The 18,282-nt window shown below is 37.7% G+C and overlaps 1 protein-coding gene and 1 long non-coding RNA gene across 3 annotated transcripts; one reads left to right on the forward strand and one right to left on the reverse strand.

Moving 5' to 3' along the window:
* The first annotated feature begins 351 nt into the window (after window positions 1–351).
* On the forward strand, window positions 352–5,822 carry LOC104086071 (uncharacterized). 2 transcript variants are annotated; one of them, XM_009590230.4, is made up of 8 exons: window positions 352–674; window positions 1,134–2,388; window positions 2,481–2,571; window positions 2,689–2,846; window positions 2,946–2,997; window positions 3,510–3,589; window positions 3,686–3,779; window positions 4,045–5,822. In XM_009590230.4, exons 2-8 carry the CDS (start codon window positions 1,231–1,233, stop codon window positions 4,575–4,577), a joined length of 2,166 nt encoding a protein of 721 aa, XP_009588525.1. In that variant the 5' UTR covers window positions 352–674; window positions 1,134–1,230; the 3' UTR covers window positions 4,578–5,822. The 2 variants fall into 2 exon arrangements, with proteins under 2 accessions (XP_009588525.1, XP_009588536.1); XM_009590241.3 differs by having other exon boundaries at window positions 1,330–2,388.
* A 1,699-nt stretch (window positions 5,823–7,521) lies between these two features.
* Window positions 7,522–11,346, reverse strand: LOC104086081 (uncharacterized). Its single transcript, XR_684018.4, has 2 exons — window positions 10,832–11,346; window positions 7,522–7,714 (listed from the first exon to the last, which is right to left on the reverse strand). It is a non-coding gene; the product is annotated as an uncharacterized lncRNA (long non-coding RNA).
* Between the last annotated feature and the right edge of the window lie 6,936 nt (window positions 11,347–18,282).

Below are 18,282 nucleotides of genomic sequence, written 5' to 3' on the forward strand. Positions count from 1 at the left end.
CTAGCAATATTATAAATATAATTCATTAAATACCTAGTGAAATTTATTTTAAGAAAAGAGGAAAGCAAAATATAAAATTCTAGAAGTGTGAGTAGAATTGTGAGCTCTAATGTTCAAATTAAGATGGAAACAAAAATTATTAAATAATTTCTTCCTTTCTATTTAATTTTTGATAAATAGATAAGATAACATGAAAATAGGTATCCCATGAAGTAATTAAAATATTGCAATAAGTTTACTAGGGCGAGGGGGGTGGGGGGTTACGAGTCTTGTGACACTGGTGCAAGGTGGGCAAAATAGGCTGGCGCAACAAAATGAAGAACCAAACACCACATTACATTATAAACAGGTGCGCAGAGCCTACTTTCCTTTACTAGTCTCAAAATCTCTCGTTTCTCGGACCTCGGTCCAACCATATTCACGTCTATCTAGGATTTATTTTTCCATCCAACTTCCCTTTCCTATTCTTGGCAAATTTTTCCTCACAAAAAATTTTCCCAGTTTAAACTTTAAACCCCCCCTTCTTCTTCCATAATCATTACTTATTTTCCATCTGAGTTTTTAAATGGTAAATTGTTCTTCTTCATAGGACAGAGTGGAGTGACTCTGTGTGCGTGCGTGAGATAAGTTGTTTATCTCATCCATTCAATCTTGTGGAAACAAGCCAGACTCATGTGAGCAAATTTTTTTATGTCCGTTTGTTTTTTTCTTTCCTGTGATTTATTTGTGTAAATGCTGGTAATAGGCTATGTGGGTTTTCATTTTTGGGTGCAAATGACTACTGGGTATTTTCTGATTCCTTTGGATGGAAGCTTGCGGTGAATATTTGTATGTAGAAACTACAGAAGCTATAGTAGCAGATAAAAAAGTTCCCTTTTTTGAAATTATACTTTGTGAAGTTATGTTGTGTTTTGGGGGTGGGGGGACAAGGTTTACTGGGTGTGGATTGGGATCCATGCTGGATCTATTTGTTTTTTTGGTTATCCTATGTTAAAAGAAGTAGTACTACAATTTTCATTGTTTCCACTAGACTAATACAGTAATTTTTTTTGTTGTTAAAATAAGTACAGCTTTATTTTACTTATTATCTTGGTAGTCGTGTTTTATGATTCTCTTTGTTTTGTGTTTCTTAGGTCTAATGAGGACCCAATAATTCAGCACATTGTCTAGGGCTTAAAAAAAGGTTGGTTTCTTGAGGTTGGGGTTTGATGGGGTGAACTCAAAGGTGTAATGGGTAGCTTCAGTGATGATGATGAAAAATGTGTATTTTTTGATGCCTCTGAGAACATTGGTCACTTCTCTGATTTGGGTTCCAACTACCATCCCCAGGTGCTCAAGTCTAGCTCAAGAACTGATAATTGTGTCACCAGTAGCTACCCCTATGATGTATGGACTACAAGTCTTACCACTGTTAAAGAGCGCCGAAGGAAATTCTTTAGTTGGATGGACTTACACGTAAATGATGGAGAAGATCCAGTGACTGTATATGGGAATTCTGATTTATCTAGTTGTGAGATTGAACGGATTATGGAGGATAGTGAGGCTATGTTGCCAACCTCAATTCTTAAAGACGAATTTCCTTCTGATTTGCCTGTTGGAGTTTTGGGTTCATATAAAGAGTTGGATTCAAATGAGACATTTCTTTTTCGGAATGGTAATCTACTTGGTGGAAGCGACTGCAATGTACATAATCTGGCTGAGAATAGCCACAGAACTGTTAAATTGGAACGACAGTTAATGTCTAGTGAGCCCGAGGACTCATATATGTCCCCCAAAATTCAGCAAATTGGACAGCGGGAATTAGAGGTCAGTGGATATGCTGGGAGGAAACTGAACCGGGTCAAGAGCCGTTTGTTAAGTAAATTGCGATCACTGACGTGCATTGTAAATGGCAAAGGGAGAGGTAACAATGTGAAGGCCGACATCAGCTCCAGCCTTGTTCAAAGGTCTAGATTTCAGAAGGTTAAGGTTCACCACCGCAAGAAGCGCTTAAAGGAACTCTCCGCTCTTTTTGTGGAGCAAGATATCCAGGCTCATAAAGGTTCAATCTTAACTATGAAATTCAGTCTTGATGGGCAATACTTAGCCAGTGCTGGTGAAGATAAGATTTTGCGTGTATGGAAAGTGGTGGAAGACGAGAGATCCAACAAAATTGACATTCCAGAGTTGGATCCGTCTTGCATGTACTTCTCGATGAACCATCAATCCCAACTGTCTCCTTTGGTGACAGAGAAAGAGAGAATCAATAAATTGAGGGGCCTAAAGAAAACAACAGAATCGTCTTGTGTCATTTTCCCTCCTAAGGTCTTTCGGATTTTGGAAGAACCACTGCATGTGTTCCAAGGACATAGTGGGGAGATATTGGATGTTTCATGGTCAAAGAATAACGTAAGTTAGTTACATTCTACTTGATTGAAGTTTTCTGTAAACATTATGCATCTAATCAAGTTTTGTTTTTGTGATTTATATATTCCTTGCAGTATTTGCTTTCATCATCAACTGACAAAACTGTTCGTCTGTGGCAAGTTGGATGTGATAAATGCCTCAAAGTTTTTTCACATAGTAATTATGGTATGCACCAAGCCTTTAGCGAGATCATTCTATATTTTTCCAATTCAACAGTTTTAAGTTTCTGATGTTTTAGTTCCAAATTCCATTACTCTCTATTTTCTTTCTTTTTTGTTTCAGTGACTTCCATACAATTTAATCCAGTAAATGATGACTACTTCATCAGTGGTTCATTAGATGGAAAAGTTCGCATTTGGGCGATTAATAGCTGTCAAGTTGTGGATTGGAAAGATATAAGAGACATTGTGACTGCTGTATCGTACCGTCCTGATGGGAAGGTATGCTAATAATATGCATTGTCTTTCCTGTTACTAACTTCAATTATAGATTCCTAAATTCAAGCAGTTCATCAAAAACATTATCTACTTCTCATGTAGGGTGGGATTATTGGCTCTATGGCAGGGGCGTGTTGCTTCTTTAGTTTAATAGGTAATTTTTTGCCTCTTTTCTTTGGTATAGATCCAAAATTGGTATTGATCACCTGCAGTTAGGATTTATAGTTTACTCGAGAACTATTACAAGTTGTTGCTTTTGTTTCAATTGATTGACCATCTAAATGTTATTTCTACTTGAAATCATTATTCTTTGATTAGTATTATTAACGAATCCCCAGTTATCCTCTCCCTTTTTCTTTTGTAATGGGTGTTTGGAGTGGACTGAGTGGCTATTTTTGCATTTTTCATTTCTCTGTCTTTTGATTTTTTGGTCATTCCGGCTGTTGCTCAGTTTTCTTTCTTTCTCCAGGATTTGTGGTAGTAGAATTATCAGATTGTAATATCAGTTTGTATGAGCATCATATAAATTAGCATCTGAGAGTGCAAATATAGTTTACAGTGACCGAGAATTGTGGTCCATGTTTTTGTGGCTAATGTGTGGATAGTCTGTTATACAGAGTTTACATCAAAGTTGAAATGTTTTTTAATGTTTTTGGACCGTCACAGATCACAAGATCCAACTGGAGGAGCAGATGTCATTGGGCAGTAAGAAGAAGTCACTTTGCAAAAGAATTACTGGTTTTCAGGTTAGTATACATCACGCAGATACCATTGGCCATACTGCATTACATTTTCTGGTTAGCAATGTAATAAGATGCTGATAAATCATTACTTCTATGCAGTTCCTACCAGAAGACCCAACTAAAGTAATTGTTACTTGTGCTGACTCCCAAGTAAGAATCCTTAGTGGGATCAATGTGATCGGCAAGTGCAGAGGTATGTTCCCTTCTTGAGTTTTAGATGATAACCTATTTGTATGCCTATTTTCCTATCATTTGAGCGGCTTCTCATTCTTTTCGTGTCAAAAAGGAATCCATATAGTTGATATTGAGATTGTCTGCAATTATGGGACTTGAGGTCAACCTAATTAATTTTTAGTTAAGTTTTGTTGGTCATATAATATCTCTATCGAGTGTTTATTTCTAACTTGTTTCTCCATTGTCCCTTCTTCTCTAACTTGCTTGCCACTTTACTTCTCTAGGCCTAAGAAATGCAGGAAGCCATCTCTCTGCTGCTTTCACCTCGGATGGGAAGCATATTATCTCTGCGTCTGAAGATTCTAATGTCTATCTATGGAACTTCCACATTCCAGAAGAGTCTTCTGTGTCCCAACCTGGAGCAGTGAGATCATTTGAGTTCTTCAATGGCGATGCGACCATTGCAATACCTTGGTCTGGTTTGAAAAATGTCAACCAGGAAAACCGGTGTCACTCACAAGGACTAAGTCAAAGCTTAACAAATTTCCCGTTCCCTTCTTCTCCTTGGTTCACTTTAGGACAAGAGTTGTTCTTAGAGGCAATTCCCAAGGGATCTGCAACCTGGCCTGAAGAGAAGCTCCCTGTGTCACATCCTCGGCCTGTGCCTTCTGCAATGTGTAAATCTCATTACAAGTTTCTGAAACGTTCTTGCCAGAGTTCATCCCGTTCTCATGCCTGGGGTTTAGTTATTGTTACTGCAGGCTATGATGGGCGAATAAGGTCATTTCATAATTATGGACTGCCTTCGCCAGTTTGAGAAGTATTGCTTTAGGGTTTTCAAGAAAGTGGACGTTATCTCCTCTTTTGGCACCTCCTTTCTGGATCAGGGAAACTCTGTAATATCCTTTGTGATAGAACTACTACAGAGTTTACTGTTGCAACGAGAGCTCCATATGAGAAATCATGTTTGACTGGTCCCTTCAGGTCTTAGCAAGTCATATCAGAGTTTGCTTCTGGCCACTAGTTGGTAAATATCTCAGATTTGCCTTATCCCATTTTTGAGATAACAGCCTAATTTTAATTTACTAGAGCTCACGGGAAAGAAATGAATACACAAGGAGAGGTCAACATGGTATGCTTATCCATATGAGGTGCCTGTGGGACCTTTCATAATCTCTTTCCTTTGTTATTTAAGTGAGACCAGGGAAGGAGCTAGTGGCTGTAATTTTCTCAAGGAGAAATGGTGGGGAACTTCATCTTTTATGGCATGCTGGCTGTTCTGAATGATTGGATTGTTGTCTGCCATACGGTCGGTCAGTCCATTGAAGATAGGCTGGTTGTGAGGAAGGTGAGTGGGTCACTTCCTGCCGAATTGGAGTGTTGTAGCAACTAAACGTGCATGAGATCTCAGTGCTAATGTGAGTTGCTAATAAAGTTAGAATGCTTTGTGGCTGGTGCTCTGCTCTACCTCTGCTTGGAACAGCATGCCTTTTCTGGTCAAAGTGGGAGGTTCATTTTACAGAGGCTGCTGGTAACATGGTCTTTTTTTTGGATAAGAGAGGAATCCTCAAAGGCCAGTTGGTTTCGAAACTTGATGGATAGTAGGGGTCCGCTCCTCTACCTTGACCCTTCTTCACTTAGCCAGTTAGTGTATGGTTCAAAATTCAATGGATAATGGGTCCGTCCCTTTATCATTCTCCACTTAAATACTAGGCTTTTGTTTGCGATTGAGTTTGAATTTGTGATGTGCGCCTAAGCCACACATATGCTCTGCTCTCTTACCACTAGACCAAAGTCCTGGGGGGCAATGTTGCTGGTAACATTGTTACGCTAACATAGATGGCATTTTCAAATTTACAGCTCCAAAATTGTATTTAGTAGTGTCACAATGGTGATATAAAACAAAGAAGTGTGAGATATGTGACTTCATTGATTTATTCTGTACAGAAATCAGTAGTTATTAGTGTATATGCCTTGTATATGCATAGAGCTGAGTGCTCTCCTGCAAAATTGAAAAATAGCAGCTGAACCTTATTTTAAGGTTCAACAATTTTGGTTCCAAGTGTCATCAATGTAGTTTTTGCAACATGAGATAATTGTTATTCCTTGCTGTATTCTGCTGACTACGAGCCAATTTGCATGCATGTTGAAGCTACTACCCTATTATTAGTCAGCAAATCTGATAAGTCATCCCTCGGGTTTCCTTTTGGGCTCAAAGGATGGCCCAATCAAAAATCTAATTAATTGTCTACATTATTACTTAGCAGAAATTAGGATGGCGTGATCCCCAAAAAAGGGATGGTCTTGGCGGAATGTCCCCATATTTGTTGGTCTTAGCAAAATGTCTCCCTTCTTATTTGAACGCCATAGTTTTTAAATTTTTGAAGCTTGAAATTCTTGTTTGATGGTGAAAAATAAAAGTTTATGATCGATTATTGTTAAAATTGTTTGAATGTTAATAATTTGTGCTTAAACATTTAGTTCAAACACAAATTTTGGTGATTTACTGTAAAAATCTCAAACTCAATTGTTGGACCTTTGAAAGTACTGAAGAAGACAAAATGGAGTTTTTGATTTTGTGTTATTTGACTGAATTGGTGATTGAGGATTGTTTGTGTTGGTATTTGAAAACTTTGTTTCAAATTTGAGATTATTTGGACCAGATTTGGGGTCGTTTGATCGAAATTGAAGTTGCATATTCAAAGAACACTTTGTTAAAACAACCCAAAAAAAGGTATGCCAATCAGGTAGACTTCGATGAACAACTTAACAGATAGTTAGACAAAAATATAGCATCAACTCTACCGACTAGAGAAATCCCTAAAGAGAAGAAGTATGACAATCCGGTAGACTTCAATCAACAACTTAATAGGTAGAGTAATAATAGCATCAACTCTATCGGGTTGGTAGAGAAATCCTAAAGAGCAATAGTATGATAATTCGGTAAACTTCGATGAACAATTTAATCCGGTAGAGAAATTCCTAAAGAGTTTGTGCGGGTCGGGGGTCATTTTTTAAATACCGTCAATTTTGGGGACATTCCACTAAAACCACCCTCAAAAAGTCCATTTTGTGTCAATCACCCCATTATTAGGCCTATCCAACTGGACTAAAGTGTGGCATTGCTCTCCATGAAACCAATTACGTGCATTCATTCTAAAGGGGTACCCAGTACCCTTGCATTTTCACTTCCTTGACTGGGTTCACTCATCCCCCCTCTCGATATCAAAAGGCGATTCAGGTAAAGACAACTTGCTAGTTTTCTCTGAATCATAATCAGCATAGAAGATGGATAAATTGATAAAATGAATGGAGTAATAACCACATATTTAGCACAATTTGTTACCTATTGCGTTTTGTTCTGGTTCATGAAGATGTTTGCTTAAGTAAATATACTTTGACGATAAGAAAGAAGTAAACAAACTTTAAAGTAAACCTATTAACCTACAAACACAGAAGCTGTAACGCCTGAATTAGTAGAGCAATAACACATTTAGCGTAGTTCGTTACCTATAGGGATTTTAATCTGGTTGATTAAGAAGTTTGCTTAAATAGAGTAATGAAAAATAATATTACTCTAGTATAACCCTACAACCACAAATTTATAATTGCCTCGAAACTTGACACGAACATGTTGCCATTTGCCAATGCTACTGAGGGCCAATTTTGCACTGCTAACATGAAGTACAACAACCTCTCACTGGCATTTGCTATTTTTCCTAGAGCAAGCAAGACTCTTGTTGAAGAATTGCGAGGTAAAGGAGCAGTAAAAGGTGTCTTTGTACGTGCTTAAATGTTTGACCTTGTAACAAAACTGACCAGGGGACAAACACCTCATACAACACTTGAATGGAAAAATCGTCTATAAGCAGAAAAAGAATATTACAGTTAATACCAGAATTACATTTCCGTTGGAGCCAAAGGATTAATATGATGAAGTTGGTGATGCCAGATCTGGGGAAAAAAAAAAGGTTGCATCATAAGCGTAGTAGAGATAGGGCTGCAAAATTTTGACAATGACCAAACACAAAGAAGCAAACATTATGAGATCAGGAGTTCACTTTTATTTTCCGTTTCACAATACTATGTGGGATTCATCAAGACAACCTGTAAACATGGAAAGCACCACTTAATTTGGTATCATGCATCTAATAGTTTAAACAGTATATGTCCCAGCCTCAAGAAGATTTGTCTCATTCTCCATCAAGAAAATTTACACAAGTCTTTGACAGATAATAACCAAAATGTCATATTGGGCAAGTTCTTCCTAGAACCTACTCACTTTTGTCTATAGTAGTCAAAATGAACAGTCAAACAGTAGTTAAGTGATTGATTTGGACAAGATGATATCTGAATTTCACAAAGCATAAGCTCCATGGTGCAGGTTTTCCTTGACATGTACATCGAAATCTGCTATTAAGAAAATATTTGTTTATCTTCTTCAAGTTTGGTAGGAGTATTTAGAAATTCCAACCATAAGGGTTCCACACATCAAAGCACCAACATAAAGCCAACTGTCTAAAAGCTTCTCGACTTTGGGTGTGTTTGATACCAAGGAAAATGTTTTTCATGGAAATAGGAAAATATTTTCATGAAAAATGAGTGGTTTTATCACTTATTTTCCCTTGTTTGGTTGGTGAGTGAAAACTTTTTCCAAAAAATATTTTCTAGTGTTTGATTAGAGAGTATAAAATATTTTTAGGAAAATAATTTTTTATACTACTCTTCTCAACCCACCTTCCCCAAAATCCTCATGTTTCATGTACTTCTCAACCCACTAAAAATAAAATACTTTTTCTTCATCATAAAAAAAAAATAATCAGTTTGTTGAAATGAAAGAAAATATTTTCTACATCATGAAAAGAAAGTACTCGTTTTATTAAAATAAAAGAATTTTTTTTTCTACATCAGAAAAAGAAAATACTTAGTTTGTTGAAATTTAAGAAGATATTTTTTCTACATCACGAAAAAAAAGTACTCGTTGGAAAAAAAAATACTTTTTCTATTTCAGGAAAGAAATATTTTGTTGAAATGAATGAAAACACTTTTTTCTATATCATGAAAAGAAAGTACTCATTTTGTTGGGAAAAAATTACTTTTTTTTATTTCAGGAAAAGAAAATACTTAATTTGTTGAAATAAAAGAAAATATTTTTTCTATATCATGAAAAAAAATACTAGTTTTGTTGAAACGAAAGAAAATACTTTTACTACATCATGAAAAGAATATACTCATTTTGTTAAAAGAGAAAAAAAATACTTTATTTACAACATGAAAAGAGTATTCTCTTAATAATAGTTCTATTTAGGGTGGGTGGGGGTAGGGGGTAGGGGTGGGGTGGGTGAGGTAGGGGTGGTTTGGGAGGGGGTGGGGTGGGTTGGTGGAGATGAGGAATAGGGTGAAGAAGGTTGAAAAATAGTTTTGGGAAATGTTTTCCCTTCTTTTGATAGGGAAAACGTTTTCCTCCTGAGTTCATAAGGAAAATGTTTTTCAAAACATTTAAGCCAATCAAACATGGGAAAATTGGAAAACATTTTCCGGAAAATGTTTTCCTTCGTACCAAACACACCCTTTGAGACTTATGGTTTTCAAATGCTCCTCTAACAGGCACAATCTAACCAACCAATCATAAAAGTTGAAATTTAATCCCTCCAGAGATCCAGGGGCAACTTCCTTTGCAAGAGTAAACAATTACAGCATCCTAGTCAACTCAGTTTTTTCTGAGATCATAAATCCTGGGTAATTGTCGTCGGAAGCCATCCAAGTACTGTGATAAACAGGGTAACAAAAGATGGTGTCCAACTACAACAGATGATCTTATATTTAAACAAAGAAATCTGATGATAAATCGCTATTATCTATGTGAATCGGATTCTTTTACGATACATTGTGCAAACTCCCTGTGCTACAATGGAGTTCCTAAAGGAAACATTTGGAAGTAAATAACAAATCTTTTTTTCCTTTTATGCACACCAGGAAGCATTAGCAATATGGCACTAAGAATGAAACAAGCCTGCCATGCCAATTCTCTAACAGCCCAAGTTAATTTTCAAAGAAATCTTTGTTCTATTTAACAGATCCAGTGTCCAACCAACTATGAGAGATAGCTCCTCTATAGATGCACTTAGAACCACAAGTCCATTAATCCAATAACTCCATTCTCTTCATTTGTTCCTTAAACCATTTTTCTGCTAGAATGCAAAATAAAACCTATCATTCACCATTAGTTGATTAAGTTCTTTATAAAAACAAAAAACAAAAAAAGGTTTTCAGTTGATTAAGTAAATAAGCTTTTTCCTATCCATTTAGAACCCCTAAAGGCCATCCATCTGGCAGAAGAAGACCAAGCAAACAACTGTATTAGCATCTGGAACTTGAGAATCACTGCTAGTGCAAAATGCCATGAATGTTGCTGTTTACAAATGATCATACAATAAACAGTCAATATGATATGGAGTAGTTAATTTTCCTAAAGCTAATAAGTAGACAGCGAGCTTTGGCGCAATAGTAGAGTTACTCTTATAGATCACAGCTTCGAGATATGGAAACAGCATTCTCAGAAATGCAAGGTGAAGGTTGCGTGCAATATACTAGATCTCTTCCTACCCTTGCAGTAGCTAGCTAGAGAGAACTTGCTGAGCCCGACAAATCATTTGAAACATTCCAGCTAAACAAAGGCGTAGACAGCAATGGATATATAGGATTTATAAACTAATTTAGTTGTCTGATTAATTAATTTTTTTTAAAAAAAAGGACAGACACTAAATTTGATATTCAGAAGCGAAAAATAGTCGGATCCAGGATTTAAAGTTTATAGGTTCATATTGTAATCTCAAATTAATATACAATAATAACTGAGTCCACAGTTATACATTTATAGATATTTAATGGATTTTTTAATAAAAATACAGGTCTGCGCAAAAGTTAGTGGTTCCCGGGAACCAGAAACTACACTCTACATCCGCCACCGAAAACATACATCCAAACAGATTGTATAATTTCCATAAAGGCAACAGATCAAAATTAATGCTCGTACAATTATTCAAAAAAGGATAAATGAAAATTATATACCAGGAGAGGAGAGGAGAGTCAATTATCGACGGAGGAGGCAGAAATGTTAGAGTGAGGACAAGGATCAACATGAGAAGGCAAATTGTTCATAAACAAGGGGCGATCTTTAGCTTCTTCCTCTTCCTCATCATCAGATGCGTAGGTGGTGAGATTGACGCACGCGCATCGCTCCAACGAGGCGAAGAATGCCGAGGCCACACTCGTCCCGAACCACCTCGCCAGGCCATCAATCTTATCGCACGACATAATTAATTGTCTTTGTGTTTGTTAATTTGGGTCCTCCTAGCTCGACCAAAGAAAAGAAATCCCTTAGTCGAGAAGAGGTGTCTGTCTCTCCTCTTTGTGTGTTTCGATTTGGAGAAAAAGTAAATGGAGGAGAAAGAGAAAGAGAGATAGGCGAGGAGATTGGTCAATTATGACAGGTGGTTGGGTATTGTCTTTCTGAAAATGAGAGAATTTTGTGTATATTCATTGTCTTTATCCGCACAATGTTGCTTTTCACCTGCAAAACTTAATCTACGTGCATTTAATATTTACCCGTAAAACGATACATTTAAATTTGTAATGTGATTCGTAAATTAATTTGATCCAAAAATATAAAATAAATAAGAATAGAAATAAGATTATAAAATAAACTTTAAAGGAAATACAAGTCTGGCTATGAATTAGCTACTCCGGTAGCAGAAGCGAGAACCATCTTAAGAACAAAGTAAAAGAATAGTGTTATAGAATAAGAGCTGATTTTAGCTTTTGTGTATAGAATGTTTCATGTCCTATATTGAATACTAATTCTCTTATTTATAGCTCTATTTAGGGAGACAAGATCCCCAAATCAAACTCCTCTTCAATGAGAATATTGAAGAATGAAACCGTCATTGATGGCTGCATAACGGTTGGCTATAAATGCAGATATTCTCTGTAACGGCTGCTCATTGAATGCTATCTGATATCACCCCTTCAAATCTTTGTTATTGGTTCCCTTGTCTTCGGAATTCACCTAACATCAGTCATATGCTTGTATCCGGTGTCAACTACTTACTGACTCATATCTTACATGTCTTTAGTTTCACGTGTCATTTCATCATTTGTCCAGGTATCGCTAACCAATTTTATCCCATACAGATAGTCCCCCTACTTTTTGGTGTATTTTAGTATTACCGGGAAGTAGATAGAACTCCTTTTCTTAGCGGCTATGTTTTTGAACAGTTTCTGACACTCGAAAGGACGCACGTCTCTTCATATTTAATGACCCGAACACGTGTTATTCCATGATTCGGCAAATATATTTGCTTATTTTTGAGGTAATCATGACCACGATTTTTGCCGCGTATAAACTTCTCCACTACCCCTCATTTTTTACCCTTCACTTTTACAAATCCTTTTTCTTCCTTGAATCTCCTAAGAACTCAACTGCAAAATTCAACTTTCTCAGTAAAACTTTTCTTCACAAATTTCTTACCATCATGTCTTCTAACATCGCTGCCCTCGAAAACTCTGGCCTTATCTTCGGTGGAGGCCTTAAGAAGAATAAAACAAAAGAGGCTGATGTCGAGTCTAAACTACCTATCGTGAACTCTATCGTACCCCTTCAACTTAACACTCAGTCTGACCTTCAAGAACAAAAAGAACCCATTAATCCCAAAAGTGATAGACATTGGCCCGTTCGTAGGTATCCTTATTCCACTCGTCTTTCTAGCATCCCTATCGTGAAGGAGGATTGTGAATGGGACAATATTGAAATCTTCACCCCTAGTGAAGTAAAAATGGTCACCTTCTCCAAATCATAGTTCATGTATGTTTATACATACCCTTTCACTTTGGGAGTGGGTAAAGAATCAACCCAATAATTTTAGAATTTTGCCACCGGTACCAAACCTGTTTGGCACAAGCAAGCCCATCAGTATGTCATATGGTATCATGCCTCTACCAATTGTGCTCTGAGACCTGGAAAACCCTAAGTCTTGCACACATGATGAACCGCTACTCCCCAAAGATCTTCCGTGGGGATGTGCTAAAACTTAGCAAATGTGGTCACCATACCCTCCTTATCAGCATTGACAACGACAACGACCGTGGATGGATTGAACGGTTTGTTGTCATTACTACCAGGGACATTCTCCCGGCAACAATACCTACTATTCCTGAATCTTGGAACCTTTTTCATAAGTCTTCGGATATCTTTTCTTTAAAAAGATTTTCCTTCTTTGTTTTCTTTGCATTTTCCTTATTTCAGCTACTCACTGGGAACCACCATGGGTTCAGAACCCGGCCCAATGGGTACAGAAAATTTGGATATTACTACACCAGAATCCCGAAGGTGGAAAGAAATGGCCGCCAGACTTGGGTGGAAAGCCAAAAACTATGGTAAACAAAAGTTCTTCCTCCTTTCTTTCAATATATTAATATAACTTAGAATTAATTTATTAACTTCCTTTTTGCAACACACAGGACCCCCGAAGGGATCTGTTGTTTTCCCTACTGTTGAGGTTCTCGATGGCCCAGAGGAAGCCCAACGAGCACTGCAAAATGTCCTTAACCAGAGGAGAGCTCGTGAATCTACTCTTGCTTCCTGTGAAGGCGCCTCCTCCAGGAGTCCCCAACCCAAAGATAAGAAACCAAAGAGAAAACGTACCTCTTCGGCTGTGACTCTGGAGAAGAAAATAAAAGAAACACCAACCGGACCGGCCACAGTGGTCCTTGATGATGAAGGAATCGATGATGAAGCGGCTTCACTTCCTAGAAGAAAAAGATCTTCATCAGCCCAACTGGATGCTCAGTCGGGTAAGCTTTAAACTTCATAACCGGGAGAAGTTCAAGGACTCTTCACGGAAATGGGATTGGTCAAAAATGCTTCATCTCGTTTTCGAATCCCTATTACTGCTTCCGGTCAAAAGAGTTCAACCACCTGACCTTCTTCCACCATTAGCTTTTGAGCCTATTGTAACTGCATCTCCTCATCCACCAGCTGCTACCTCTCCACCGGTCCCAACTAAACAAACAATAAACGTTCCTTCCCCACAGTCACCCGATCATGGGAATCTAGGGAACACTTTTTCGGTACCTACTCAAAACCTCAGTGGCAAATGAAATGCCATCCTCACGGTCTCAAATGAGTGCCACGTACTTTCTAAGCCGGTGGAGCTTGCCAACTATCTGAAGCCACTGGCCATGGAAAACTATTAGAGAGAGATGGATTCTCTTTCTACTAACTATCTGCTAAATAATAGCATGCACTATTCGGCACAGGTATCAATCTAACTTTATTCTATCCCTTTTCATTTATACTTTGCATTAATAACTTTAGCTTTAACCTTTTTAGGCTAACCTTCTTGCTTCCGGGGGCCTGCAAAGGTTAATTCTGGACAAACAAGAACTTACTTCGAAATGAGATCAGCTTTTGGCCAAACAAAATCAGTTTGTTTAGCGCCCCCCGGTGCTGGAAGTAAAAATTGCTCAAATAGATGATCTCGAGGCTCGGTTGTAGCAATACAAGCAAAGATAGAATGGCCTACAGCCAAGAAGCCGCACAATTACATGAAGACCATAAGGAGGCAAAGGCTAAATGGGTTGAACTACACGATACCGTGACTGCTGCTTTCGAGCACGAGTCTGCTTTTATGGAGCAAGTTAATAACTTGGAGGCTAGCTTACGCTCCAAAACCGAGGAGGCCAATGTTGCCGAAGAGGGGAGATCCAAAATGGAAGAAATGCTAAAAAGGGTCATGGAGCAGAATCAACTTTATGTTACAACAAATGTTGAACTTGATTCCAGGATCAACATTGTTAAAGCTGAATATGATAAGCTCTACCCAAAAATTGGGAAACTCCAAGATTAAAAAGATTCTATCCTCTTCGAGAAAATCTATGCCATATATCACACGAAGAGGAAGAATTTGGAGGAGGCCAAATAAGGCATTGCAAACATCAATGACTGCATTGCTAAAGCTCGTGAATTAGAGACAACTGCTCTCGAGAACCTCCTTGCTCGGCCTGCTACTTATGACTCTTCGAATACTAACTCTGAGTATTCGAGAACCGAAGAGGAAGTTGAAAGGATGAAGGCCTAGAACCGGAAGCGGAACAACCTTCTCCTGAAAAAGAAAACGAATACTCTTCTCTCCCTTCGGGCTCTAGTAATAAAAACGATTGATGTATATTTTTTTTTATTTTTGTAACTAATCCAAAACTTCTTTATTGAGTTTAGAATTTTAATTAATGAAATAAATTTTTTGCTTAAGTATTGTGCAAAAAATACTCTTTTTCATTTAATTGGCAAAGCTTCGGAAATTCTTTTCACATCCGATAGCTTTTGATTTCGGGTATTAACACTTTCAGAATTTACCCTTTGACTATGAGGGTTTCATAAGAGAGGGACCTTATATTTACGGTGCTCTTGAAGAGGACATCTCATGTTCATTCTGGCCCAAGCATTTGAAGTTTTAACTAACTTTCAAACGAAAAAATAAATTAACTTATCATTCAGACAAGAAATAAGAATAAAATAAAAGGACTTTGATTTACATAAACATTCCTTTGCTTAAGTAAATAAATATGCCAATACATGTGGCTAACTTGTACAACTTATTTTTACGGGGATGATCATGCAGTCTCCGGTCTACATAAGATATTGATCCCAGTTCTAACAGTACCCGGTCTTCGTGATACTTTAGTGCCTTAATATGTAATAGTTTCCCTTAGTGTTCGGATACTAAGTATGAGAATTCGAACACTGGAAGTCTTATTTTTTCCGATGACCATTTCTTCGTAGTATGCTTTACATTGCTGCTTCATAAAAACCTTTCCAGAAAACCCCAATTAGAAAAAAAAATTGGACAAAGGAAAAAAGAGTGCAGCACATACTTTTAGTACCAGCAAGGATCCTTAGCAATAATACCTTTTGAGGTAAGTCACATTTTGGCAATTTAACTCCATCTTGATTTTTCAACTGCTATGAACATTTACTGGTTATAGCTAAAACCCGGTAAGGCCTTCCCTCATTGGCCCCAACTTCTCGGCATTAACTTTTCGAGTATTTTGAGTTACCTTCCTCAAAACTAAATCCCCGATTTTAAAATATCGAAGATTTGCTCTGCGGTTGTAATACCTTTTCATTCTTTGCTTTTATGCCAGCATCCTCACATATACCAGATTCCGATGCTCTTCAAGCAAGTCCAATTTAACTAGTAAAGCTTCATTATTTGCCTCCTCATTTGCTTGGAAATACCTTAGGGTCCGTTCCCCAACCTCCACCGGAATTAAAGCCTCTGAACCGCATACAAGTGAGAAGGGTGTTTCACCTGTGCTCGATTTTGCTGTGGTTCGATATACCCATAATACACCCGGTAGCTGATCTGGCCATTTGCTATTAGCTCTTCTAACTTCTTTTTAAGGTTTTGGATTATTACTTTGTTCGTTGACTCCGCCTGTCCATCAGCACTTGAATGGTATGGTGAAGATGTGATCTGTTTGATCTTCAATCCCTCCAAAAACTTTGTGACTTTGGAACCTATAAATTGTGGCCCATTGTCACAAGAGATTTCTTTTGGTATTCCAAACTGACAGACGATGTGATCCCATAAAATCAATCACTTCTTGCTCTCCGATATTTTGGTAGGCATCTGCTTCAACCCATTTAGTAAAATAGTTAGTTAAAACCAAAAGAAATTTTACCTTACTGGGTCCTTGTAACCTTGTAGTAAGGGACTGACTATGTCCATCCCCCATTTCATGAATGGCCATGGTGACACCAGCAAATGCAAAAGTTTCGCTGGTTGATGCACTAACTGTGCACGACACTAACACTTATCATATTTTTGTACAAATATCTTCGCGTATTTCTCCATCTGGGGCTAGTAGTAGCCAACCCTTATCAATTTGAGAACCAACGAGTCTGGACCGGAATGGTTCCCGCATACTTCTTCATAGACTTCCCTCATCACGTAGTCAGCCTCTGATGTCCCTAAACACCGAGCCAATGGTCCTTGGAATGACCTCATGTACTACTAACTATCAAGAAGACAGTAACGAGCTGCCTTAGTCCGTAGTGCCCGGGATGATTTTGGATCTTCAGACAATTTGTCATGCCTTAAATATTCTATAAGCTCATTTCTCCAATCCCAAATTAAGTTAGTTGAGTTAACTTCACAATAGTTGTCCATGTCCAATGCCAAATGCAACAATTGAGCTACCCCTAGACCGGACCCTTTTATATTAGAAGCTCCATTTGTAAATAAGGTCCAAACACCGTATACCGTTCCAGATACCAATACTGCTTCTTTAGCAGCTAAAGGCATTAATTCCGGACTAAAGTCAACCATGAAGTCGACCAAAACATGTAACTTGATTGCAGTCCTAGGCTTGTATTCAATGTCGAATTCACTAACTTCGACTGTCCATTTAGCAAAATGACCAGATAACTCAGGCTTATGAAGGACATTTCTCAAGGGAAAGTTTGTCAAAACGACTATAGGATGACGTTGAAAATATGGCCTAAGCTTTCGAGAGGCGGCTACGAGAGCTAGGGCTAGTTTTTCAAGGTGCGGATAACGTGTCTCTGCTCCCGATAGAGCTTTACTAACATAATAAACAGGAAACTGCGTACCCTCTTCCTCCTAGACCAGAACAACGTTTATCGCTACTTCCGAGACAGCTAAATAAATTAACAATTGTTCACATTTTGTCGGTTTTGACAGTAACAAAGGGCTAAACATGTACCTTTTTAGATCTTTCAATGCCTACTGACATTCTGAAGTCCACACGAAATCGTTCTTCTTTTTCAAAAGTGAAAAAAAGTGATGACATTTCTCCAAAGACCTCGAAATAAACCTACTTAGAGCCACCAGTCTACCGGTCAACCTCTGTACTTCCTTCACACTTATTAACTAGTTTGGGATATCCTCAATGGCTTTGATTTTATCGGGATTTACTTTGATTCATCTTTGAGAGACCAGAAACCCCAAGAACTTTTCGGAATCAACTCCGAAAGCGTATTTTTCAAGATTAAGCTTCATGTTGTATTTTCTCAGAATGTCAAACGTCTCTTGTAAATGAGACAAATGATCTTCTGCATTAAGAGACTTGACCAACATATCATCAATATATACCTCCATTATTTTACCAATCTATTGTTCAAATATTTCATTGATAAGCCTCTAGTAGGTGGTTCCGACATTCTTAAGCGCAAAATGCATCACATTATAGCAATATGTGCTAAAATTTGTGATGAATGGGGTCTTTTATTGATCTTACCGATGCATACTAATTTGATTATATCTGGAATATGCATCAAGAAAACTCATTAACTCGTGCCCGGTCGTAGCATCAATCATTTGATCAATGTTTGGCTACGAGAAAAAGTCTTTAGGACATGCCTCATTTAAATCTTTATAATCTACACATATTCTAAATTTATTAGTCTTTTTAGGCACTACCCGTACGTTAGCTATCCAATC

The sequence above is a fragment of the Nicotiana tomentosiformis genome, chromosome 6 (assembly GCF_000390325.3).
Source record: "Nicotiana tomentosiformis chromosome 6, ASM39032v3, whole genome shotgun sequence".
In the NCBI taxonomy this organism is placed as follows: domain Eukaryota; kingdom Viridiplantae; phylum Streptophyta; class Magnoliopsida; order Solanales; family Solanaceae; genus Nicotiana; species Nicotiana tomentosiformis.